This window comes from Gavia stellata, chromosome 21, assembly GCF_030936135.1.
Source record: "Gavia stellata isolate bGavSte3 chromosome 21, bGavSte3.hap2, whole genome shotgun sequence".
Lineage (NCBI taxonomy): Eukaryota > Metazoa > Chordata > Aves > Gaviiformes > Gaviidae > Gavia > Gavia stellata.
Window position 1 is genome coordinate 12540506 of NC_082614.1, and position 27112 is coordinate 12567617.

General features: G+C 53.7%; 1 protein-coding gene across 1 annotated transcript in view; it reads left to right on the forward strand.

Moving 5' to 3' along the window:
- Positions 1–27112, forward strand: part of NCOR2 (nuclear receptor corepressor 2) — a 180810-nt gene that overhangs the window by 76003 nt on the left and 77695 nt on the right. The window contains exons 8-13 of the mRNA XM_059827785.1: positions 10268–10334; positions 15615–15802; positions 17166–17262; positions 19685–19863; positions 23541–23595; positions 25788–25886. Of these exons, the coding sequence (XP_059683768.1) occupies positions 10268–10334; positions 15615–15802; positions 17166–17262; positions 19685–19863; positions 23541–23595; positions 25788–25886 (685 nt within the window). The remainder of the gene's footprint in view (positions 1–10267; positions 10335–15614; positions 15803–17165; positions 17263–19684; positions 19864–23540; positions 23596–25787; positions 25887–27112) is intronic.

The following is a 27112-nucleotide window of genomic DNA, read 5'->3' on the forward strand; positions in this document are numbered from 1 at the left end:
TTAAAAGTAGTTCCAGATCCTTCACCCACTCCCCGTTCCCCTGCCAATATTTGTGGGTTTGTGATCACATTTTCCTGCGATTTAAATGATTTCCTGTCCTTGGCTGCTGCCTGAAAGATGGGCACAAACGAGAGGGAACTGACTGCGCAGGTCAGGAGTGAAACCGGTAATGAGACGTGAAGCCCTGTCAAACCAGCTTCCCGTGCCTTCAGAGCAGGCGCTCCTCTCCTTCCCTTCCTTTGTAGGCATCCGTAGGGTTATCCCAACCCTCTCGTGAGGCTGTAGCGGTGGCGGTGATAGACCAAGGAGAGGTTGGAGCAGGCAGGCTTGGGGTTAATGTTCACTGTGATTTAATGCTGCAAAAATATGGGAAGGAAACCACACATGTTAATGAAAAGCCTCTGTCTCCTCCTTCCAGAAACCTCACAATTAGCTGCCTTCAGCTGGTTATTGATGCCAGCCGAGCGCATTCACGGATCTAGGTCAGCAAAAGGCCCTTGAGCGATCTGCGCTCCAGATGTTTGCTGCTTTTGACCGTGGGCCTGTCTCAGAGGTCCTGGGGTCTGAATTGCACTTTGCTACTTGTTGATGGGTGTGCAGAGAAATCACTGTGTCCTCTTCTCCCATCTCTTGCATCCCCGCTGCACAATAAAGTTGGATGCTTGGGAGGCAGATTAAAAAAATCAAGATTTCAGTGATTTTTCTAAGCAAATGATTCAGGGTCCTTTGACCAAGAGGAAAAGGTATTAAACTTCTCTGTTTTGACCAAGTCGTGCTTGGATGTTCAGATCCTACCTACAGCTTCTCTGTGGGCTGCATTTGGAGATATTTTTTGTTCTTTCCTTGTTCTTAATATGTTTGTGCCCTTCTGCTCTAGAAGAGCAGCTTCTGCTCCATAGCCAGGAGGTGGCTGTTTCGGTAGGAGATGGAGTAAATCCTCAGGGTGCTGTGAGATATCATCCAGATGCGTTAAAGCACCGGAAGGACAACTGCCAGGACACCACAGGTTATATTTTGCCAAGGTGTAATTGGATGCAGATTCTTCTGAACAACTTCACCCTACACAGATGTAGCCATGATGCAAAAGCCTTTTGGCAGGTTGCTGGAAAATCATCTAGGTCGGATTCTGTCCACAAAAGCTCATTGCATGCTGACTCTGTTGTGCTAAATAGAAACTGCTCCCACATGAAGCGGGTTTGGAGCCACATACCTGGGCACAGGAGGATGGCCGGGCTCTTACTATTCACAAAGACCTTTTTTCTGTTTTTTTTAAACATTTCCCAGGGTGTATTTTTTTTCTTACTTGAATGTTTGCAAGTGTCAGTGGGAAGGCATTTGAATATCACAAAGCCAGGATTCCTCGATTTCTCTACAGCGATACTCTCCGCCTTGCAACACTACTTTAATTCTTCCTGCTTGTTTGCTTTGCTTTTCAGCTGGGATGAGTCACTTATGCTAATAGAGCTGACTGGGGAGTTACGGGGAGACAGTTTCTACTCTTACTAAAATGTTACCGGTCTCTTATTTTCATGGAGTTTTATGGCCTGTCTCCTATTCAGTACAGTTAAAATTAATTTCATGCCCCAGTTCATTCCAGTGTTTGCAGCTTCAAAAGCTTTTAAGTCCTATTTAGCTGCGTCGCTGTGCTCTGTTACCCGTCCGCTTGGGTCCCTTTGGTTCACCTGCGAGCGCAGGCTTCGAGCAAACATAGTTAATTTTGTATGCTACATCTGCCGCGTGATCTAAGGCACCGTTGAGTGGTTTGAGCCAAAGACTTGACCTACCTTTGATAGGACCGTGTCCTTTCTGTTTGAAATACCTGATTTGTTGGAGGGAAGGGCTTTGCCACTCTCTCATCAAGGAGGAAGAGAGCAAGACAGTGTTTAGTGCCCTCATTTTCATAGGGACGGGGTGAGCTTTGCCCCCGTAGCTAGCTTGGCCCTTGCTGTTTTTCAAGGTGTGAATTTTTTGGCTTTGCAGTGGACTGACAGGTTCCTTCAAGATGCGTTGCAGCCCCAAACACAACTGGAGGTCGCTTGAATGATTCTGCGTCAGTTGAGGGGGTTGCAAAGACTCGTTTGGGTTTTTTTTTAGATTTTGCTGAAATACAGCAACAAATGCAGAGGACACTTACTTGTGTGCTGGTTAAGCACCAGTGCATCTGGTCTAGGTCTCTTATTTCAGTGTTTTGCCAGCTGGACGTACAAGGATGAGAGCTGCTCTTCCTACCCTGCCGTGGTAGTGATTTTGAGTATTCTCCAGACTCCTGGCACCAAAGATGGTAACCTTCTTTCCTCAAAGTGTTTGAAAAATGACAAGATGTTGTTCACATGAGCAGGATCAATTACCTCCTCTCTACCTAGAGAGATATTCTCCGAGGGGACCTTCATCTCTACAGCAGGAGATTCCTGCTCCGTCAGCCATGAAGAACAGCCTGGTAGGACTCTCCTCCTCCCTTTCCCGAAGCAGTCATCTTGAAACCATAGTCTGTGGGATTTGTGTTTGAAAGCAAAATGTGAGCTTCTGAGCCTTGGAAAAAAAACCACACAGAAGGAAATCTGAAAAGCCGAGCTAAGTCCATGCAAGGTGTTGCTCACAGGGTTTGCTGTAAACCTTCCCTTCAAGAGCTTCTCCTTGCTTTTATGCTGAAATTCGGAAATGTCGGGGTGAAGCCAGGCTGCGTCCCCTTGAGATGCTTGGAGAGGTGTCGGAGAACCAGGGTCTGAGTGTACAGTTAAAACAGATCAAGAGCTTGGTGTGATTCTGGTTTTCGTGCGTGTCCAGATCCAGCGGCAGCAAAGCTGTGTCTGCTGTTCGTATTTGCACGTCTGGATTGCTGTCTGCAGCTGATAGCTTTTCGGAGGGGCGGGGAACTTTGCCTCTGCAGAATCAAAATCTGAAGTCAGGATTTTCAGAGAGGTTTAGGGGCTTCTGAATATCTTTTTCTTTTCAAAATGCCTCTCCCCTTTCTCCCAAAAGAGCATAACAGCTTTCTTCTGAAAATCTACTAACTACGGCTTTCCAAATCACTTGTCACTTTGGAAAATTTAAGTCATCTTTTCATTACTGGCTGTTTAGGGATTTTAGTAGCACTGAATTGCCTCTAAATTCATAGTCGAAGCCTGACAGGTAACATAAATGCTCTTCCAAACCCTGTCATTACTAATGCATTCTCTTTCAGGTCTTTTTATTAGTGCTTGTAGATATTTTCCTCATTAGAAATTCACCTAGCAGCTCCCCGCTCATCCCATTCAAGGTTTCTCATCTCTTTTATTCTCTATTGGCATGCACTAGGGCAGAAGTATTACCTTGTGATGAATTACTAAATGATAGAGACACACACTGCAACCTTCTGCTGCTTTCTCTTGCCAGTGAAAAGCCAAGTACTGGTTTTGGGTGCACTATCTTGCAATACTTGGGCTTGTAACGTCAGCCTTGGCTTCAAGGGAAGGCAAAGGCATAGGGCGTGTGCCTGACCGATGGCCAGAAGTGCTTCTGCACTGCACTTGGCTCATTTTGGCCCTGAGCTCGTAGGTGCTAAAGGGTATGGGCATGAATTTCCCATCTGGTGTTAAGAGCCGTGGTTGTGGATGTAACTGCTGCCCAAGGGAGTCACTTGAGCATCTCGGTGGGAACACCTTTGCAAGGAGGTGGCACCGCAGGGACCTGGACGGGCTGTGCTGGGGGTCTGGCCAGGGCAGGCTCTGATAACCAGGTGCCCCTGTTTGCCGAGGCATCCCCTCCTTGGGGCACAAGCATCTCACTGGCCTCAACGTGTGAACTGTCAGGTGAATTAACAGCCCAAACTTTTTCATGAATTACAGTGATGACTTTGGACCTCCAAAGCTGAATGCATTTTGGACCTGCAGGACGTGATTTGGGAAGTTGGGGAGACCTCCATCCGAATGGCTTCTTTCTCTTGAGTGTTGCTTCCGGGCACAAACACAGCCTGCCCGACGGTACAGCCAGAGTTACGGACCGCTGCCGCTCTCTTCTCAGAGGCACTAATGGTGCTGGGAGTTTAGTCCATCCCAACGCTCAAGGGCTCTGGGGTAAATTAACTGAAGATCTGCTTTGTGTTTCTTCCCCAGAAAGTGTTTCTGGACATTGCAAGGAAACTGCTCCGAACAGCTGGCTTTCCAGGAATGTGCCCTGCCTTGGGGTTAATAGGTTACAGTGTATTACCAGCTGGAGCTGTGTGCTCCGGCCATTTCGGAGCAAGGAAATGAATGAGTGCAATGACCCATGAACAGGATGACCTGCTCCCTGCCCTCTCTGCAGGGTGTCTTGCAGCTAGAGGGGTAGAGTCGGTGACTGCCCTGAGCTGCAGCTTGAGATCCTGGCACCAGCGATGCACAGGAGCGGGCGTACCTATGGGGACACAACCGTTTCTGTACACTCTCCGTTGCCTCTTGGCTGCTTTCACCTTGGAGTGTTCTTGCTGTGCTCACGGGACCCGAGGAGCACAGCAAGAGGTCTGCAGATCTCCAGTCTCGCTGGCAGCGCTTTGTTTGGCTGGAGTTGCCAGGAGGCTCCTCCGTTTCCGACCCTCGCCTGCGTGATCAATCTCGCTGTACAATGGCTTTGCCAGCTGCTCGCTGCCTCCTTCCCATCGCTTTTTCCAGGCTTGATCCCTACTCTGTTTGCACTGGCTGTTTGATGAAAGACGTTCCTGTGTAATTAAATACCCCTGATTAGTTTTGATCAAATAGCAAACTTCCTTTCATCTCGTCTTGCACCGGCTGAAGGTCTGTGCAGGCAGGCTCGGCCAGGTGCGCTGCAGTGCATCGGCTCTTTGTATCCTTGGGAGTCTTATCCCAGGGCTTTGGCAGTGTCCACACGTGTGTACACACCGGCACCGACACGCATGCGTGCACGCACATCCTTTTAAGATCGCAGCCTCCGGAAGGACCGTAGCCAAGTCATTCATGTGGACCTGAGCCAAGTAACTCAAAAGTCAGAATTACGGGTTCTCTCCTTGACTGGCTCCATTGTGAAAGCCAAAAAACAAAAACAACCTTGCGCCAAGCCAGTTAAGGTGGAAGCGGCTCTCCCACAGGGCTCCCTTTCCTTTGCTCAGAGCGGGAGATGTATTTCTCTCGGCGGTTTGGAGGCTGGCTCTGAGAACCACGCTCAGGTGTGGGGCTCACCAGTTAGGTCAGTGGGGCTGTGGGATGAGGATGAGTTATACAAGGATGAAAAGCTCTTGCAGAGTCACACCCAAAATTATAGCTAGTATTTGAATCCTGCTTCCTGTGCTGGTGGCACGTGACAATCAAACATCAAGTTTTGAGTTTGGTTTACCTTGTTTGAGCTCTGTTTCCTCCTGCTGCCTGCCGGTGCTTGTGGGGAAGCGCTGGGCACTGGTGGGGCTGCCCCAGGCTCCCCACCTCGGTCGTGCCCCATTTCAGGCTGGTGCCTGGTACCGGGGCTCCTGCTGCACTCATCCAGTTGATACCTGAAGCAGGGGACCCACTGCTCCTGAGAGCCTCTGCCACCCCAGACTACAAACAAACAGGCCTCTAATGTGGGAAAAACCCCGGATCGCCCACAGCCTCCGCGGCAGGCTCGGCTTACCCTTGCCCTGCTGGGGTGGTGGAAGGAGATCACCACTGGTTGAGTTCACCGGCAATGAAGACAGAAATCCTCAAGGCATTCGCAGAGCAGTTAGAGAGGAGCAGCAGCCCTGGGCTCCCAGCGTGAGGCTGTACCTCCCCGAGTGCGGCCAAGAGCCGTGGTTTTGGGGACTGGCTGGCTGGAGGTGACTCCGTGCCTGAGGTCTGCAAAAGCTCGAGAAGGTCAGTGTCTCTTTGGAGAAGGCTGTGGTGGTTGTGTGACCCACGCTGGCTGAGCTCCCCTCTCTCCACAGAGGAGCAGAGAAGGTGCAGGAAAAGCTCCTCTGGTGACCAAAGGGCTGGGATAGCTTTTGGCATGGAGAAGGGAACTGGACATGGTGTCCTTACCTCAGAGAAGAGCTGCCTTCAGAGGGAAGTGTTAGAAATGTGTAAAACCGGGGCTGCTCTGGAGTCGGTGAGTGGGAAACGCGTAGTCACCATGTCATTGCAGCCGGTGCTGGGGGATGCTTATGTGAAGCTGAGAGCCTGCCAGACAGAAGGGCCCGTAGGCACACCATGGACACGTGGAGCCCACGGCCATGGGGAAGGCAGAAACGCAGATGGGCTGCAGCGGTGATTAGATGAATTATTGACCACAAGGATGGGGCTGTGCCGTCTGGCAGCCCCCAAACCCCAGCTCACCAGAAGCTGGGCGGGCTCCGCGTCTCGCTGGGTCCATCCCAGCCTGCCCCTGCCTTAGCATCTGCCTGGGGCACCGCCGAGCACAGGGCAGGGAACTCGCCCGTCCTCCCCACCCGGCGTGGTGTGTGATGTGCCAGCCCAGCAATACTTAAAACAGTCCACAAGAGTCACTGTTGCTTTATCTAAGGATAGGCCATTCCCTCTGCCTGTGAACTGCCTGATTTCTTCACCCTGTGGAGGCTGTGCGGTTCAGGTCTCCATCTGTGACGCTTTTCTTGTGCCCCAGCAAACCACAGGTAGGGAGCTGCAAGGATTCAGGCTGCCGAGGAGGACGATGAAGGAGGGTTGGTGCGTCGCAGGAGCGACCTTTCCCATGTGCTGCTCCGCGCTGGTTATTTCTGTGCAAGACTCCCAGCAGACAGCCCTTACCTTCCCCGCCTGTGCCGCAGCAGTTGTGCTTGGCTCTTTGATTTGCCCAGGGAGCACAGCGTGTGCTTCGGAGACGTGTGGCCCGAATTAACCTCTCTGCAAATGGTTTCTAAGTAACAGCAGTACGTGTAGCAAGATAAACTGTGAAGCCTATTTATATTTGCCCAGATTGCATTAACCTTTGAAAGGTTGACCTTATGCAAAAAAAAAAAAAGATAAAGTGGCAAAAACATTTAGGGCACGAGGGGGTTTTGTTGTTGTTTTTAATCCTTTCACTCTTTGATTACTTCAGCCTTGGCGGTGGTAAACATACACTGGCTCTCAAGGCATTCCTGATTTTTCCAGCTGCGGAGCCATTAAGTCTTTGCCTGTATTAGCACTTTCAAGGTCAACCGTGATGCAAAACTCAAGGCAACCCATCAGCTGCGTAAGAGCTGCTAATTTTCTTCATTTACTCTCCTGTTTCCTGATAACCAGTGCAGCAGATCCAGCAGCAGTGTGTCAAAGCCCCACGTTGCTCCTGGATGTAACCCAGGCTGGCGTGGGGAGGGCAGGGGGTGGTTTAGCTGTGCTGGCCCCAGGGGACAATCCATGACCCCTTGCTGGGGGCCATCCCACACATGATCATCATCAGCATCGCCCCAGCGGTTTCCCAGTGTTAGAGTTTCTGTCAGAATTGGAATAAACAAACAAACAACCGGAATGTGTCTTTTGGGCACAGTCTCCCATCGGAGCTTGTTTGTGTGGAGCTGAAGCCTTGGAAGGAACCCCATCCGACGAGGTCTCTGCAAGAGGAATGGCTGCCCGCTGCAGCACCACACAGCGCTGGAGCCGGTGACGAAAGCTCGCCGTGTACCATGCGAAGGGATGCGGGAGCACGCCAGGAGCCGGGGCTCGGTCGGGAGGGGAGCCTGCGGGTGGGCAGGGAAGTGCCTAGTGTGCAGGGCTGGCAAACGGGTGCTGGGTGCTGCTGGACTGACCTTGCCCGCGGGTCCGGAGGTGGATCCTCTGGAGCATTTGGCACAGCACAGCCCTGCTCCTTGTTTCTCATGCCTCCTTCCATGCCCAAGTGGGCAGACGTCACTGCAGCTCCGTGCCTCAGTTTCCCTCATTTTTAAAGGCGAGTGAATGCTGTTTGCACAGAGGTGAGCAGTGAGGTTTAGCTCAGCCAGACGCCGGCAGCCCTCTTTGAGGCTCCTGGGTGGATGCACCACAGAGACAGAAAGACAATGGCGTTGTGTGATCCAGCGGGGAGAAGCCTTTGGCAGCAATGTTTATTAATATATCTAATGAGGTAGCCTCTGCTCTTTGCAGTGCAGCCCAGAACAACAGCGGGTCCTTTGTAAACATGCTGGCGAAAAAAGAGCAAAGGCAGAAAGTGCCCCACGCATGGGTTTATTAGATTTTTACCCCCCAGTGATCAATGCCACTTTGGTTTCTGAAACAGAATCAAAGGACGTGGCTTGATATTCAAGCCCTCGCTCAGAAAACCTTTGTGGATCTGAGTGTCTGCTCTGCAGGAGCCTTCAGCCTCGTCGCTTGGCTGTGCCTTCTGCTGATGCTGGTGCTGCCTGGAACTGGGAGTGCACGAGGATGTGGGGCTGTGTGGCTCGAGCTGGGGATACTGGAGTTTGTTCCCAGCCGGTAACTGGTGTTTTCCGTTCATAGGAGGAGTTACGAGTGCCGCTTGCTAGCGCTGCCTTGGAAATCAAGGTCTATTTTTGCGCCAAAGCGTTCAAGGCAAAGTCAAAGGGAATGAAGATGTAGCGCAGCTCAGGCAGTGGTCAGGGACTCCGTGTGTGCCCCATACCTCTGGTAACTAACTAAGAGGGGAAAACAGAAGGTTACAAAATCCGAATGGTACTGTTAGGACTGAGAATCAAGCCCGATGTATTTCCTCCTTGATAAACTAAAAAGACACCACAAAGCTGAGTGTGGCCGTGAGGCGCTGGAGAAGAAATGATCCCTCTCCCAAATCCTGCTGCCTTTCCTCTAGTAGCCGTACTTGATCTTGGAGGTAGTGGTGGTTGAAGACCCCACGCCCAAGGAACTGCTGTCCTAAATAAACCTGCTAATTACTGGGTGCCAGTATTCTGGCGGTGCCCCCAGGCCCTGCTGTGGTCCCCGCTGCGGGCAGGCTGGGATCCCCTGGCACGCTGCCGGAGCGGAGGTGCAGCCTTGGCGGTGGGCTGGAGGGACCTGCGCTCCCCAGGGCAGCGCTGGCTGCAGGATCGCTGCTGTTCCCCGCATGTGCCAGTGCATGGTTTAGTGGTGTAGCAAGAAGAGTTTTGAAAGTGAAAAATTTTGATGCTTTCTGTGATGTTCTCCATCCCTAAATTCAGCCAGGACTGCCTCCAGTCCTCTCTCTGAGTGAGCTGGACCCTCTGCCCCATCCCAAACAGTCTCTTTTGCTGCTGAGTAGGTTTAGGGATTTATGGGGGGAAGCGGGTGGGTTTTTTCCCTCTCCACTAGCCAGGGGATGAGGCAGGGAGGGGAATGAGGAAGCAGCAAGGGTGTCTTTTCATTCTGCTAACTCCTGCAGAACATGCCTACATGAGACCGTTAAGCTCCTGATCAGTAATTACACACTCTGCCGTTAATCGGGAGAAAAGACTTAAGGAAACTCCTTTGCCCTGGTCTCTACCTTTTACCTGGAGATTTTATTGCTGTGAATATTAGTAACAGGAACAACTGCAGGAGCTCAGCTCTCGGGTTCCTGCAGACTCTGGGAGCTCGTGCAGCCTCTCTAGCTCCTTACCGCTTTGGCGCTGCTCTCTTTGAGCGATTATTTAGTGCTGTCTTCAGAAAGTAGAAAGAAGAAGAAACCAGAGGGGTGTCTGGGCAGACGCCGGGTTGGTTGTGGTTGCAGTGGCTAGTTTCTCTCTTGAGGTCCCAATTCTGCAAGTGGCTGAACTTTCCTGGCTGGTTTGTTCGCAGCTTTGTCAGGCACGGCTCCAAGAAAGCAAGAGGTTAGGAGATGTGTGCTGCAAGCTCTGCCGCAATCCTGCCTCTTTGTCAGCGGCTCCGAGCCCGGGGGTGAATAACCCCTTGGGAGCGTGTGTGCGCTGACGGCTCCCTCGCTGCTGGCCCTGGGGAGCGGGGCGGCTCGGGGTGGCCTCCGCTCGGGGGGTGCTGGGGGGAGCCACCTCCTGCCGTGCAGAGCTTGGACTGAGCCCCCCAACTCTTGGGACCTCACTGGATTTTTGCAGATCAAAATGTAAAAATAATCAAGAAACAGCCTGACCCGTTGGTAAACGCAGAGCTGAGCGTCTGCCCGTGTTCAGCGCGGGGTACATGGTAAAGGTTTGCAGAATTGGGAGTTTATGAATTTAGTTCTCAACCTTAGTCCTGGTTTTACCACCAGATGTGGGTGAAGTTCCTTGCGTTGGAGGGTTTGTTGGTCTTTCTCTAAAGCTCCGTGAGGTCCCCAGATAACCACGTTTGCGGCTCTGAAGTTGATGCAATTCTGAGTTAAGGTGGAAACGGCGCTGTGAACTCCTTCGGGAGCGGGGGGAGCCAGGCTTTGGATTTTAGCCGCCTTGTTAGTCGGATCTCATTTTTTTTTTTTTTTTCCTTTGCAGAAACCAGGCAATGCGGAAAAAGTTAATCTTGTACTTTAAGAGGAGAAATCATGCTCGCAAACAGTGGGTAAGTGATTCCCCTATACCTTATTCGATATGTATAAAGCAGCGTAATTTATTATGTGAGAAAGAAAAGGACGTTTTCCAGCAGAGGGGTACTGGTGCTCAGTACTTTCCCTGTTGCATTGCTGTGCATCTCTTATGCTTAAAATAAGTTGGATGTAATGGAGAGGTCCCCGATCCTGCTGTAGGCAGCACCTCCCTCTGCAAGTACCCCCTGCAGAGCAAACACTTGGGGTTGGCTTAATCACAGCGGAGCCCTTCATTGATCTCAGAGAGCCTATTCACAGTGTAAATGTCTATTTTGTGAGTAATTGGACCCGAAGAGAGGTGTGAAACAGGCTGACTCTGCTTCCTATAAATGGTCTGAAGACTGATCTGACTCTTTCCAGCTGACCACAGAGCGATGTTCTAGGAACGTGTGGTTTCAAACAAAAATCAAGCTCTGCGCCAGTTCGTTTCTAGGCAGCTTTGCCTGCGAGATCGTTCCAGTGTCCTTCAAGGAGACGGTTCTTGGTTAGGTAAGGGGGAAGGTGGGGTTTATTATGAGACTCTAAAGGCGTTTGTTGCGGGTCCTAGTAAATAGAGGAGAAAGTTTAAGTGGGATTTACAGAATTTATACGGTTTTGGCACTGACGGTTGCCTGCAGTAGTCGCCAGCGGGAGCTGAGAGGTGAAACCAGCACAGAAGGGGGAATGCCAGAAGCCACCAACAGCCCCCACGGGCAAGGTGGATTTTGCGGCATCTTTCCGTGAAGGGTGATGCAGCTTTTGACACAGAGCTTCGTGTTTTACGTGGAAGATGTAAATACCGGTTCCTGACTCGGTGTCTCTGCTCTGGGGCAGGCTCAGGTGCCAGCGTTAGCGTCTTAAATTGCCAGTGGTGCAGGTTTTCTCAATGTCTTTGGTGCTGGTTTTGGACAGAAGTGCTCTGGCTTGGAGGAACTGTTGGAAATATTCAAAATAATCAGCCTGGGAAGTGGTTTGAAGGCTCTGCCTTTAAAAGCAGCTTTCAATACGGACATTTCTGAGCCAGCGATCAAATTATTTTCTTATTTGTGGTGAATAAAGGCATGTTCCTTTTCTTTCCCATGCTTCGTTTTTTTCCCCCCGTTTTGTAGCAATCTTCCAAAAGCCACAGCTCTTGCACTCCAAAAGGATGGTTTGTGTCCGAACACGTGTTTGTTTAGTCTTTTCCATGATAAGACTTCTTCCAGCTTTCTAGCAAGGGGCTGCAGCGCTTACACCTTCAGCACGACCCGGCGTGGCAGTCAGGTGCTGCTCAGGGCACCTCGCCTGCTGCAGCTGAGGACTTCTGCAGTTGTGGGAAGCGGATCAATATTCCCCTCCTCAAAACAGGAATTGCAAAGCATTGTGTGGTTTTATTGGAACCAGAAGGTAACTGCCCAGGAGCTGCTTTCTGGTGGAAATGGCCGGTTACTGCGCTAAATCTCGAGTGAGTCGCTCTGTTGTGAATATCGAGGAGCTGGAGGAAAGGGTTTAAGTAGGCTGCAAGAGCACGGTTCCTAAAATACGGCTTGCAGTAAAGTCGCCTGTCATGCAAAATAGGTGAATTTCTGCCAGCCGGTTTATTCAGTGTCCTTGAAAGGGGATTTTTCAGTTTAGGGAAGCATTTTGCCTATTCTACAAAATAGGCAACATACGGTTGCTGAATTTGCAAAGTGAATACATTTGCTGATTCTGTTTGCAAAATGGGTACGCTTAGCTATTTTTTCTGCCTATTTTGTAGCAGACCCTATTTTTAGCAAAGCCCATCTATGTGCCAACGTTTCTTTCTGGCTCTTTTACTTTCTGGGGTATTGTCGCTGCCCAGGGCTGGCTGGAGCAGGGTCAGCGCTCGGTCCCTGCAGGGTCCAGCCCTGAGAGCCCCACCAGAGGATCTGCAGGGCTTCCTCCTGCCTCCACCGTGGTCGGCACAGCAGAAGACATTTAATTGCCATCAGAGGGGTGATGCTGCAGAGAGAGGAGGGTAAAGGGAACTGCTCTGGCTGTAAAAGGTTTGTCTCCATCAGCCAGGGAAACAAAACCGTCGGGCTTGCATAGGAATTGGACTGGTTCCTCCTGTCACCTTCGCTCTTCCCCTCCCCTCCGAAGAGCTGCTCTGTTCCCTGGAGCTGTGAGAGCGTGGGCAGCGGGAGGGCTTGGGCTTGGCACAGCCTCCAAACTGCCTCAGCTGCTACGGCGGTGTTACTATTCATCCATTTTTAGATACGCATGTCAAGTCCGATTTGGCTCACCATCACTTACTCGTGTGACTGAGAGGCTGATGGGTGGTGAGCCCAGCCGGGAAGGGGAGCAGAGGAAGCACCGATGCTAAAATCCAGCACAGACAGTTGCTCAGGAATGGACACGCTTGCTTAAGGCTGCTCAGAGGATGCTTGAAGAAGGAATAGATGCTTCTGCTCCTGAAGCGCCTGATCGGGAGCTTCTCCTGGTGATGAAGCTGTGAAGATCTGGGGAACGCACCGTGCTATAAGGTGCCTGTAATCCTGGCTTTTGAAGGATGGCAAAAGATTGCAGGGAGCGTGTATCCCAGCTGGACCAAAAAGTGCGAGGCAGGGACGCTGCAGACCAGCCCTGCTGTGGTGGGGTTTGAAGCTCGCTTGGCGGGAAGGATCTCTTTGCTCCGTGGTGGGAAGGGGCTTTAAGAATGCAGACGCAAGTCAGAAGTGTGCAGCCGGTCCGTAGCAGAGCTGTGCTTTGGAGGGCTGAGTTGTGTGAGCGGGGAGCTTTGGTACTGCCTGCCCCGCTGCCGGGGAAATCAAGAGTGTGACGTTGATGTTGCTTTTTCCATCTGCCAATACCAGTTCCTTAAAAGAGGAATTCTGGATAAAGATTTCATCAGGTTGTCCCAAAGAGTGGAGGAAAAGGAATAAAAAGAGCCGCCCTGCCTGCTGCGAAACAGCCCGGCGGCCGTGCCGGGGCGGTGGTGATGCGGGACGCAGCGCCGGCTCATTCCCACAAGGGATGAAAAACCTTTCAAAGCTTCAAAGCTTTTCACCAGACAGAGCCCTCATGCTGGGCTGTCCGCTGGCTGCGCCGCAGGCTGGCACACAGCACGGGGCACCGGCTGCCCCCCGGCGCGGAGGCTTGGTAAACTTCGTGGGGTATTTTTAGCCTCTTCCCAAAAGCGAGGCTCTGAAAGCAGGAGGATGTAGCAGATTTGCTGGCAGGGTGGGAGCTCTCGTTTGCAGGGGTGCTGATAGCATCGCTTCAGGAGGGGTAAAAACGCAGCAGCTGTGATTCCTCTGAGCTGCCGTGGTTTGTTGGCGTTACCTATAGCTCCTCACCTGCAGCACGAGATTCCCCTTGGTGGCATTTAGGGCATTTTTATTTTTGTTCTCATTCCTCGCTTTCATCTTACAGCCGTTTCCTCTAGCTCCTGCCGAAACCCAAGCATCTCCTGTGCATCCATGCAAGGCAGGAAAGCCTCTGGCTCCGGGTGTGCAAATGGGAATTCATTTATTTGCAGGGGGAGTGTTAGTTTGCATCAGCTGCGGGGTTTGAGGTGCTTTGTCTGCCCCACATCATTGTCGAGGTGCCTCCAAAAGGCCACGGGGATCACAGGATGTGTTGGTGCACTTGGGTTATTGCCAGGTCCAGGATGGCTGGACCAAACCCACATGCCGGGATCGGCGTGATGCTGGCCATGGGTTGCGGCGGGCGCCTGGCCCTAGCGATGGGCTGCAGAGCTGCCAGTGCTCGGGGTCCACGGCACGACTGACCTGCTTGCCTCGGGGTAACCCAGCTGCCCTCCTAACCTGGAATCGGGCCTTGCCATCGGTTTGAGGGGTTTTTTTTTACCTCTCCCCATTTTTTTGGTGGCTGAGAGCGAGCGAGACGAGAGCAGAGGGCATCTGGGAAATCTACAGCCTTGGACTTCCCTCTGGTTGTGGGGAGGTGATGGCCAGAGATGAGTTTATTTCTTTGAAATCTGGATTCCCCGTCTCTGCCGCGGTGCCGAGCGCGGTGCCGAGCGTGCCGGTGCCGAGCTGCCCGTTCTGGAAAGCAGCGTGGGGGGTGGGAGGTGACCTGGGGTTTGCCATTGATTATTTTGCAGAGTGACATCTGCTTTCGCTTCCTGATTTGGGCCCTAGAAGGCATTTGTTTCACTCAGAATGAAACCTTAAAACCCCCTTTGGTCACCCAGCTGCTTTCACGTGCGGCTGGGCGCCATCAGCCCTGTCACCGCTGCAGCCGTGGGGGACCGTGGCCGAGGATCATCTCGGTGTGAACCTCGCCTGTCCGTGGGCATTCTCCTCCAGCCAGAGAGTGACCGGAGGAGGAGAGAGAAGTGAACTGGAGGGGGGCTTATTTGTGTTGAAATGGTATTTTCATGTTATGGTTAAATACCAGGGAGAAGTGCAGTGCTGGACCTATGTGGGCGACTGGGCGGGTGTGTCGTGAGGACGTCACCTGGGGGGACATGGTGTGCAAACCTCTTGCAGCGCCATGTTTCGGCAGAGCCTGGCTGTGCCGTCAGTGAGGCTGCGCTCGTCCTGCTCCTGGGTCAAAAAGGAGGAGCAGCAGCAGCCGACAAAATGCTTTTGCTTTCCAGGACGGTGGAGGAGCCGGTGGCATGGTGGTGTGGCCAGGCCACCACGCCGTATGGCCTCAGATGGGGCCGCTGTGTGTGGGTCGGCAAGCCTCTCCCCAGCACGGCGAGCCGGCGGCTCCAAAATTACAGCGCTGCCTCGCTGCCTGGCATCAGGGCGGCTCGTGGGAGTGACTTCGTGCCTGCCGCGGTGTGGCATCAGGCCTGTGTGCATCTGCACGCCCTGCTCGCATGGTGGGGACCCGCTGTCCTGCCCTCCCGTGTCCCTTCCCAAGGCCATCTTTCAGTGCCTTCTTGCTTGGTGGCCTCAGGCAGGTGACTTGCCCTCTACCCATACATGGCTCGCTGTGTCGGAGCAGGGGCTCCCTCCCCAGCACCGGGGCTTCGGTTGCCAAATCAAGCGCCCGAGGCTCTGGAGGATGCTTAGGCAGAAGGTGTGGTGGGTGGGCAAAGCCGCGCTGGGCGAGAGTCCTGGTTTTACCGTTTTATATTGGATCTGGAAGGGAAAAGCGTGAGGGCACCTGATGGCCTGTCTTGAGAATTTACCCTGGGGTTGATCTCAGCCCATGGCGCATGTCTCTGTCTAATAAACCGTATTTCTTTAAGCAATGTGACTCGTGCTCAGCCTGAGCAGCCATCGAGGGACAGGCCTGGAGGAGCTGCCCTTCCCAGGCACATCTCCTGAGCTCCCTCTCTCCCTCTGCCCTTTCAGGAACAGAAGTTTTGCCAGCGCTATGACCAGCTGATGGAGGCCTGGGAAAAGAAAGTGGAGCGCATTGAAAATAACCCCCGGCGCCGTGCCAAAGAGAGCAAAGTGCGGGAATACTATGAGAAGCAATTCCCAGAGATCCGGAAGCAGCGGGAACTGCAAGAGCGCATGCAGAGGTTAGAGGAGAAGCGGTAGGAAGGGGCTGAGCTGGTATCGGACAGCCTTTCTCTTTTCTTTGGGGACGGGTGTGGGATATGTTTGTGGGAGGAGCGGGCTGGGATGGCTCTCGGTCCCTTTTCTCCCCTTCTAGTAGAATAACGATACGATGCACCGACTGCAGGAGCCAGCAGACAAGCAGCTTTGCTGCTCTTTCCCCAGGGTGGCTCAGCACAGAGCCAAGACAGAAGGAAAAATGTCAGGAATGTGGTTGCCCACCTCCCCTCTGCTGCTGATCTCCGGGCCAGCCAGGTCAGAGCAAGGGGCAGCTCCCTTGTGCTGGCCGCCTGGCCGGGACGGCACTGATTACTGCCTTACCGGTGGGCCCAAATTAAGATGTACAAGACTTGCAGATGACTTGGTCATGTTGATGATTCAATACATGCACATGGTTTGATGGGAGCACGGGCAGAAACATCTGCAGAGGTTATAGGAATGACCGCAAACGATATGAAGGGAGCAAAGTGTCTTCACTGAAAGGGATGTCCCTGTCTCTCCCATCCCCTGTCCATTTTCTCCTCCTCATTGGAAGTGCAGTTGAGGTCATATTGTTTCCTGCCAGGAGGAGACACGATTTCATGATCTCCCCCTTTCTTGTTGAAAACTCCCCGTCCTTCCCATTTCAGCCCTGGGATCTTGCCCAGGGACACCTGATGTGCGCAGAACCCAAACCCTTCTGCCAGCATCCCATCCTTGTGTTCCGCTAACAGCTGGATGGGTCCAGACTTCCTAATCGGTGGCTTTTTATCTTAAAGAGAAGGGGAGAAATGGTACTGAGAAATGTTCTTAATTTTTTACCTGCTTAATAAGAAAAGTTTTAATTGCTTGGGATGTGTGGCTGTTACATTGGGTGATATTGGGGGGGATAGGTGTCAATGGCTGGTTTTGATTTAAAGTTCCCGCAGCATTTACAAGCCAGATGCAGTGGCACAGTGCTGACGGCTCAGTGCTAACGCTGACGCCTCTATGCCATTGCTCCAATGAAGAGAAGATAATAATGTGGGAGAGTATGGGTGGGTATGAAATGTCCTTCTGTTGTATTGATCCAGGAGGTTGGCGCAGGTAAGCAAGGTGGTTTGAGGCTCTTGACCTGTGAGCCCTAAGCCTGGGGGACACGGGGGACGGTGCTTTCCAGGCAGAAGGAAGCACTATCAGAGCCCACGGGGCTACAGCGGGCGCCATTCCTGCAGCGTGGGACGGGGTGGCCTGGGTGGGGTGTTGGGATATGGTCATTATGGAGGTTAACAACAAGGACAGCAAGGCCAGAGAGTTGGCTGCTTATGAAATGGAGCATCAGAGTCTGAGTGTTTCACTGAGTGTTTCACTGCCCTTTCCCAGCAGGGTAGGACAGAGGGGCAGCGGCGGGCTCTCCATGTCGGCCGCACGCAGTGAGCACGAGGTTTCAGAAATCATCGACGGGCTCTCAGAACAAGAGGTGAGACCGGGTTGTCCTTTCTCCTCTTTACCCCTCACTCCGCTTTTCTCTGAGGAAGCCAAGAGAGTACCACCAGGTCCCACGGTGAATTCCGATTCCAAATCCCACTAACCTCGGGCCACGCTGAGCTTGGGGAGGTTACCATGACACCTAATATGCTTTCTGGACAGGATCCAAATTGAGGTGTTCATTTAATACCCAGCAGCATCTTTCCTGCCACCCGAGAGATGTAACGGAGCTGTGCAATGGTTCTGCAGGAGCAAAGCATGGAGTGAAACACCCCAGGAGCTGGTGGCCAGTGGGTAGGGTTTAGCAGCATTCGACTGCCGCTTAGGGACCTGAAACCCCAGCGTTCTGCTCATCCTGGGTAGCACCCCGCAAACACCTCCTGGCTGTTGGTTTAAACTGGAAGCAGAGGTGGGAAGGGAAGGGGCCGGTGCCCTGGCTGCCGGGTGGAGGGGTTTTTCTGTTTCGTTTTGTTTTGAATGGGCTGTGCAGCTTGACACAGGGGAATCCTATGGAATGAATGGTTTGTACGTGAGCCAGTTGGCCCACATCTTCTGGGAGTGCTCCATTCATCTTGAAACATCCCCGTGACCTTGGCTTCGTTTGGATCTGGTTTCACAAGGGTTCCACTCTCTTGGCACGGAGGCGAGCTGCAGTGAATGGATCGCGTTTGGGAGGGGAGAGCAGCTATTGCTGAGATGTTTGCTGCCTCTGTACCACGGTTCGCTCCCTGCCCTGGGTCCCAGGCAGTTTGCTGTTAGCCAGTTAAGGCGATGACCCGGAGGACACGGATCTTGGAAGCAGAGGGAAATTTCACAGCTCTGCAGAGGTCGTGGCCAAGGGGAGCATTAGATGATTGCCCCCGACCTCCTGCACAGTGTGCTGCTAAACTCCACCCCAATAACCGCCTGCTGAGCCCCAAGGCACCGCTTTGCTTGTCTCAGAGACGTTAAGACCTTCCAGCCCTTCCACAGGGTTGGAAGGAGCAGGGAGGTGAGAGACGGGGAGCATCGCTGGCAGCAGGGGCCAGCTCTCCGCCCTGACATGTTGCTGGAGAGGAGAGAGGTCTGGCTGCCCGCCGGCGGGGTGTATCTGCAGCGCTCAGCACCCTGAGACCCTGCCAGGCGAAGGGAGAGGCCCTGCGCTCTCAGCTGCAGGCAGTGCTCCTGCCAGCTGCTTCTCTGCCTGCCGTGGCTCTGCACAGGGTCTTTCTCCCTTCGGCTGGGGCAGCCTGCGGTTGTCAGGGTCGGTGCCCTGGCTGCAAGCTGTCCCTGACCTCCCATGATGAGATGACACTCCCAGGGCATCTGAAGCAGCTGGTTGCTAAACGGGAGGTGTCCTAAGTGATGAAATGAGTTGAAACATCCGTGTCTGTGCAGAGAGCTGTGTTTTAGGAAAAGGAGTTTGGGTGTGATCAGTCGCAGCGGGGAAGCAGAGTGGTGCTGGGCAGGCCTGGGTCGGCAGCATGCTGGAAGGGTTGGATGTTACTGTTCTCCCAGGAACCAGCGTCTAGCTGTAAATTAAAACAACAGCACTTGAGACCTGGCCTTCCTGGGTCAAGGGTTGGAATTTATGTCTGACCAGTGCCATCCCAGGTGACAGGGAGGACTCGGAGTGACGGTGCTGCTAGCAAATGAAAGAGGGTGGCCAGAGCATCCCTTGGTCCCCGCAGGGCGGACCTGTGCTGGGGGACCGCCAGCAGCTCAGCTGAAGGGACAGCCCCGGCCTTTGGGCAGGGGATGGCACAAATGAGACATCACATTGGCCACTCTGTTGCAAATACTTAAGGAAACCAGTATGCCCAGTCTGTCCTGTCCTGGTGTGCAGCCGGGGCTCTGGATGAACTTTGCGCTTGAGTAGGATGGAGTAAAGGCATCAGGTTATGTCCAGGGTGTTGCAATAAGAGGAAAGAAAGGAGTGATGGCCCTGTTATGGTGACATTTGAAACCTCCTGGAACAATATGAGGTTTCCCATGGAAGGGAAACACGACGTCTTCCTCTACCCACCCTTTCAGAAAGCTTTGCAGAGCTGACCTGCTTCCCTCATAATTTGGGGTGGGGGACTGAACCTCCACATGGTCATGAGTTTGATGGCTGGGAAGGGGTTTGCATTCCCTGTGCCACCGCTGCTTTGAGTTGTCTCTCATCATGGTCAGGAGCTGTTTTGCTTAAGTCAGACATTTCCACGCAGTATCTTAAAGCCTTTTATTTCAAAATGAAAGATTAATTGTTTCCTGGCTGACAGCGATAGCCTCTTTCAGCATTTAATTTACAGTTACTCTAGCAGTAAAACCGTCTAGTGCTTGCTTTTGAAGTCTCCTGTTCCTCCGCCTGTCCTTTCCTCTCGAACATCTGTCCTCTGTGGTCCCCACGGGCCCATGGTGCTGACCAACTGTTCTCTCTGCTTTCCCCAAAGAACCTGGAGAAGCAGATGCGCCAGCTCGCCGTCATCCCGCCCATGCTCTATGATGCTGACCAGCAGCGCATTAAATTCATCAACATGAATGGCCTCATGGATGACCCCATGAAGGTCTACAAGGACCGGCAGGTGATGAACATGTGGAGTGAACAGGAGAAGGAGACCTTCCGGGAGAAGTGAGTGCAGCCCACACACCTCTCTTTGTGTAACCCTTGGGAAGTGTAGACAGGACCTGTGCAATGCTTTGGCCGGGGCCCCAGCACGCTAAGGCATGAATTTCCCAAGGGCTTGTCTTGCCCCCCCGGGGACACAGCCACGGTCGCTGTGTTGCCTTGGACCTGGGCACAGGGTGAGGCACCTGCACAGAAACCTCGGGCCTTCCTATGCGGTTGGTGTGTTCATGCCCGCGTGCTTTTGCTCTGCCCGCTCCTGTGCAGAGATGTGGGAAGCTGCTACTTACGACAGGGCGAGAACTAGAAGTTTTTCTGCTTCTGCATCCCCTGTTGTATCAGCCAGTTTGAGGATAACGCCAGTGAAACCCAGTGCTCCATACACTGTTATGTTTTTGGATTTACATGCTGTCCTTTGGGCACTGTGTGTCCAGGGGGATTCTTGGGGCTATCAACATCCAACCCTCCTGTGCAGACCCCCTCAGGCTGCAACTTCCAGCCGGTGCCCATCCCTCAGCGCTCCGTCCTGCTGTCTGCAGGATTTGCCACTGGTTGCTGTTTCCATGGATGCATTCCTGAATCAGACACGTGCAAACTCTGGCTGTGGTGCTTTCTCCTGTTTGCAAAAAGTTCTTGAGAACAGCTTTGCTTTATAGACTGAGATCACTTGGGGGGTTGCTGATCCCTTCCCTGGGGACCACTGCACTCTCAGCCAAGCTGTGGGTCCCAGCTCAGTCTCACATCCAGACTCCTCCATATCTCATGGCCCATCAGGGACCCGTGTGTGTTTTCATGGAGGACCGGTGCCCCCAGTGTGCCCTGTGTGTCTGCAAAACCAGAGCTGGAGTTCAGCTTCCAGCAGGATGAGCTCTGCCGGGGCTCGCTGCTCTGGACACGAGGGACATGGGGGTACACGGGTACGCCAGGGCCACCTCGTCCCTTGTGGCAGCACCGCCTTAGTCTGGCCTCTGGACGGTTGTGAGATGGCTCTGTGGATTACCAGCAGGCCCACGGCCAGCCACGCTGGAAGCCTCTCCGTGTCGGGGATCCCTCCTCCCGTCCCTGCTCGTGACAACTCCTGTTTGCAGCCGAAATAACTAATTGCCAAGATGGACCGAAAAAGAGCAAAACAAGCAAACCGGCTCCAAGGCTTTGATAGAGGAGAATCCTCATTGCTAATTATCCTTAAAATGTGACACTCCTAACAGCAAGGCTTGCCCACAAATGACGCAAAGGCTAATTACTTGGCCTTTAATGGCGGGGCTGTGCCTGGCTAATGGGGCTGGAAGAATCCACACCCAGCTCGTGCATCCTGCTGTGCACAGTGGTTTCTGTGTCATCACCGTGGGTGATGCGGAGCTTGACGCCTAAATACAGCAGGATTTCAGGGCTCTCACAAAACTCATTTTAAGAGATTGGTACTTAGGAGCTGTAAGGAGGGCCAAGGGAGTCCTGCCTTGGCTCTCGCCCCGGTCCCGGTGTGCAGGTAGCCGAGCTGCCTGGTGTGCTGCAGCTTCTGGCCTGGCTGTTGAAGGTGAATCAAAGTTGGGTCATCTGTGATCGTGACCCAGAGCCAGGCTCTTCCTGAGACCGTGAAAACCTGGAGCAACCTTTTGTTCAGCCCCGATGGCAGGGACTCTTGGAGAATGCAGCCAGCACTGCAAGGCCAACAAGCTCCAAGTCTGAACTCATTTTAGCCCTTAAAACATAACCACAAGGAAGAGTCTGATCTGATTTGCTTCTGGGCAGGATTTCAGGTCTCTTTATTGAGAGCCCATCGCTAACCTGCTCCCAGGGGCGGCATGGTGTGCCGGTGAAGGAGCAGGGATGGCTGCGGTACCCCTTGATCCCACTCAGGCATCGAGGCCCTGTCGTGCTGGGCACCATGAGAACGCGGCATCTGTCCCTCGTCACGGGGACACGGCCTGGCCTGTGAAAAACAGTGGATTGTCATCTGCATTGCCCCCGACACTGCATTAACATCATTGATAACGCGGCCTTGAACACCCTGTCCCTCGGTCAGCCCTTGGTTTGTGCTGCGTACAGCGTGACGGGCCAGCTCCAGAGCTCTGCTCTCACCCCAGCCTGGCTGAGCAGCCCAGCTGCCTTTTTTTTTTTTTTTGCCTAGCTTTTCTGGTTTCTTTATTGTTTCTTATTTTAGTTATGTGTCTTGGGGGATCTCCCTTGGTGTCTGTGTTATATCTGGAGGGGTAAGTTTTGCCATTCCAAACACTTGATGGCAGAAAGGCTGATAGAGACTTGGGGCCCCATTAAGCGCCCGAGCATCACGCTCCCATTGCTGTCCACACTCCCACCTCCCACATCCCCCCCAATCCCACGTTGTCACCCACAAAAGCCTCGTGCTGGCTGCAGTGGAGATGAGATCCCTTGCTCTGGTGACTGATTACAGTGACAGGGCTCGTGCAGTGCCACCCAAACCAGATGGGGGTTCTGCATCAAGGACAGCATTGGCGCATGGGTGAAAGCACCCGCGTTCTGCTGCCATGGTGGAAGTCGGTCAGGCCCTCGCTGAGCTCAGCTCGGTGCCCTGACCCTGAGTTTGGCGGTGGGGCTGAGCAGCGAAGGCAGGAGGAGAGGGCTCGGCCAGCAGCCCTGGGGAACTCACTGGCAGGGCTGGAGGCGCTGAGCCACTCGCCACATCCCGACCGCGTTGCACCCACACTGCAGCTCACCCACCTTTTGCCTCCGATCCATTTCCCTGGGGCACAGAGCCATCAGCTCCTGGAAGCCAGCAGGGCTGCACTTGCCGAGCAGGGCTGGCCCTGGCCGCTCGGCTCCCGTGCCCGTGGCAGCCTCTCTGACGGGGCCAGTGCTGTGCTCCAGCCCTGCCACAAAGTCAGCACTCGCCAGGCTACCCGCACTTTGGCGATGTACCAGTTAACTGTCCTCCTGCCAGTGAGAGCACGTCATGCCAAGGGCTTGTTGGCTTTCGGTGCTTCTCCACCAGCTAGGCAAAGGGATTTGTTGGAGGAGATGTCTTCGCACCCGGGGACGGCTTCCCCCCAGCAGGCAATGCTCCCTCCCGGGCTGCCGGAGCCGCGGGCGAGCCTGCTGACAGCTCCCCTGCTCGCTGGGCAGGAGGTGGTGTTCCTCTGAGCCGCTGTGCCACCGGCGATCTCTTGAGCAACTCAGCAACGTGGCAGCTCTGTGCTTCCTCCCGGGGTTTGGGTTTCCCTTCCTGTCCTGTGCAGCTGCTTCTGACAGCCCAACTGGGCTTGGGGTCCTGCTCAGTGGCAGGGGCACCCCCGGCCATGTGTGCTTGGCCATTGATGGCGATTCCTCACCCTTTCCCTGCCAAATCCTGAGGCCTCGGCCAGGTGTGCAGCTGCCCTCTGTGCCCGTCCTGCTGTTGGTATGGGCTTGGGTGGCCGTGGGATCGAGCAGGGTGACGGGCAGCTGTCGGGCACTGCCAGCCCCCCTGCCCTCTCCCACCCCGTGATAAATATCTGCACATCGAAGCTCCCGACCAGCCTGCCTCCACTGGGCTAAACTTAAAGTTCCTGTCTTTCTGGGAAGCTGAGCAGCAGACAAATATTTTCTCAAACCCCTAAGTCCCTCGTGGAGCTGGCCTCGCTGCTCCGGGCGCACAGGGCACGGCAGCCCAGCTACAAGGAGGGTCGGAGCTAGCACCCACACTAATCCTCTCCCTCTTGCTCCCACAGGTTCATGCAGCATCCAAAGAACTTCGGCCTGATCGCATCCTTTCTGGACAGGAAGGTAAGCCTCCCGCCCGGCTTTAACCTGCCTCGTGCTCTCTCTTCTCCATCACGCGACTCCCTCCGGTGCTGGAGCAGCTGGCGGATGCTGGGCACCTGTGGGCAGTGGTGGCTCAGAGCCCTGGGCACCGTCCAGACATCTCCTGGCTCCCTGCAGAGAAAAGGGACTGACTCAGCTGCGGAGAGACAGGGAGCTCAGCGCCGCGAGATGTGTGAACGCATCCAGCCTGGCGTGTAGGCGTTGCAGCCCACCCCGTGATCTGCCTGGGGGAGCTGCTTTCCAGCATCTCCTGGAGGCATTTTGCACCAGCCAGACTGTTGCGCAGGGGGTGCAGGCACCCGGCTGCCCAGCACAAAGCAGAGGGGTCCCCTCCTTCTCAGGGAGGGGATCTTGAGGGTGGGCTGAATCCCAGTTCATCCAGCAGATCAGGTTGATGTGTATGCATGTGCACCCCTCCTTTGGTGTTTAGGAGTAGTTGGCTAGCAGGAGGACCTGACCTTTCCCAAGCCTCTGTGTTGTGCTTCTTGGACTTTTCCTTTTTTGCTGTTAATTGGCCTGATGGAAGAAAGGTTTGAAAAAGAGAGCTGAAGGAAGAGTGAGTCTCTGGTCCCGTTCTGAGCAAGGCCAGGTACCACCTACGGGACAGGCCGTATGGGCAGATCCTGGACAGTCCCAGCCTGGAAGGACAGCGGTAGACTAGGTGCTCTCCTGAGCAAGAAACACTTGAGAGCTGCTTCTTCTCTGGTCCTTGTAGTTAGTTGCATCCTCTGCCCATCTCACGCAGTGTTTCATCCACGCAGTGTCCACTCGCTCTGGGGGAACCCCTCCGCTTTCAGGGGGGTGGCCTGCAGAGCTCCCTTCCAGCCTAAATTATTCTCTGATTCTGCATGACTCAGGCTGGGGAAATAATTTATAAGACCTTGACTTTCCTGTCCAAAGCAGCAAGCAAGCAAAGGCCAACAGCAACCTCGTGCTGCTGTTGTCGCTGTGAGATACCAGGCTCTTTTCAGCCTTGCCCACTTGTTAAAGCCGAAAGCGGTGGGACTTGGATGATGCTCACAATCCAGTCTGTGTTCCAAGCTGTAAAATGTCTTCTAATTTTATTTGTACTCGTTTGTAAATCAGGCTGTAATTATGATACAGAACACATCCATTATCCTGTTGGAAAGAGATGCAAAGTATGGCTCAATGTAATGAATTAATAGATTTTTAAATTGCATTATAAAAAAATAGTGATCTTAGCCCTTGGAACAGATGACTGTAAGTTTTTGTGTTCGCGTGTGTGTAATCAGGGCTAGATTAGAAAGGGATCCAATTAACACTTGAAAAGTTGCAATCTGTTTTTGCAAATGGTTCCACTCCTTGCACAGGGATGGGGAGAGCGCAGCGCCCGGGCACCCCCTGGGAGCACGCAGCAACACCCTGCTCCCGGGCGCCTGCAAGCGTGGTGGGTCTGTGGGATTATTTCTCTTCATCCAACCGCTGATCCTGTATATGAAAGTGTAGCCCAAGACCAGTGTCCAGGTGCTCACCCAGTTCAGCAAAGGACTTTTCCCAGCGTGGCACGCTCTGCGCTGTTCAGGAGCAGAATTATATCCCAGCTACGGCTCCTTGTTCTCCTAACGTGTCCAATCTGGGACAGCACTCGCAGAGCCAACCACTGGAACAGGAGTTGGGATGGCAGCTCCTGAGCGCCGGGATCTCAATCTGTCCGCGACAGTCATGCGCGCTCGAGCCAGCGAGCTTAGCGGCTGGAAATAACGCTAGCTGACAGTCGCGTGGCAGGTTGTGCCTCGCATAACTGCAACAGAGGGTGACAAGCGGCTCTCCTTCTTCTGCCTTTAGTTGCCACAGTCATCTGGGGTCAGCCCTTCCCCCTGCTTTGCTTCCAACGCGGGGTGCTCCCCGCTCTGCACCCCCATCTCCGTCTCGGCATGCCTGAGGGATGGCCCCGGTCTGTCCCTTGGAGGAGCTGAGCCTTTTTACTAGGACAACATGCATTGCCCCCCTCTTCCAGCTCCACCGAAGGGCTTTGGGAGGGAGGTGCGGGGAAGCCTGTTTGGGCTGCAGATCTTCGGAAGCAGCAGGAGACCTGGCGATGGCAGGGCCTGAACGCTGCTCCTGGAAGTCTGCGCCCCGACAGAGCGAGGGGCCGGGCCCGTCTGTTCCCTGACTTGCCCGTGTCGTTGCAGACGGTGGCAGACTGCGTCCTGTATTACTACCTGACCAAGAAGAATGAGAATTACAAAAACCTCGTAAGAAGGAATTACCGGCGGCGCGGGAAGAGCCAGGTAAGAGCTGGAGGAGCGCGTGGAAACGTCGTCCCTGGGGCTGAGCAAGGAGCTGCAGTGCTTTGCACTTGCAGCTTCTCAGCAGCACTTTCTCTGAGCACCCCAAATGCTTCTTTTCTCCCCTCCCCAGAAGGAGATCTTGCTTGCAGGCTGTGATGGGGCTGTGGTTTTGCTCTGTGTAGCTTTTTAGAACATGCTGTTTTCTGGCACTTGATGTTTGTCCATCCCCTTGCCAAGGTCACAGTAGCTTTAAAAAAGCAAACAACAAACTCAAGATGCTTGAAAAAGGGGATGGAGCGAATGCAGAAAACCTGGCCACGTGTCAGGAGTAGCATGGGGTTGCCTGTGCAGCCTGTGGCTCTGTGTGAGAACCAAGCGGGGCCCGTTTCTCTCTCCCGTCCGGAGACGGCAGCCGGCATGCCGACGGGGACGGGGTTCCTGGGGGCTGCGTGCTGGGTGGGGGGGTGCTCCTGCCTTGCAGAGCCTGCCCGAGGCTCTTCCTACAGGCAAAGGTATGGGAGGAGAATGACTTGGGTGGGAGTGACTTCTGGTGACCGCCTGAGCAGAGACATGTAAATCCATCTGAAGTGCCGGAGGGGGTCCGAGATCCCCGTGGGGGCTGGCAGATTTGGTGCTGAAGATAGAGGAGACCCTTAACCCTTTGGTTAAGGGCCGGGCAGGTACCTAGGGCACCGCAAGGTGCCTGGGGGTAGGTGACAATCAACCCTTGCCGTTACCGTGGCCAAGATACAAATCTAGACATGACCATGCCAGTGTCGCTGCTGATACCACAACACCCAGGTACCCAGATAAGCGCTAACCTTTTGGGCAGGTGCCTCGTCCGCATGACTACTTTCAGCCAGAGGAAGGTCCCACTGGTGGATCTCCAGGTCCATGAAGTGAACGATTATCCACGTCATGAGGAGAGTGAGGTGACCACAAAGGGAGTATCTCTCCAGATAACGTGGGGATAGGGCTGGAAAAACTGGCCTGGCCCGTGCCACCACTGACATCAGCAGCTCCTCATGCTGCATGGCCATAAAAAGCAGCACTTGGGTCTAGATCCTGATTGGGAGGCAGATAGGTAGCCTCGCTCCAATTTGATTTCTGCAGCATTAAGACATCAGAATAGCTAGCACATGACGAATGTCATGGACGGGGCCCAATTTTCCCTTCTTTTTTTCAGAGACGTTAGAGATGGATAAAGCCCTATTAGATTATCCAGT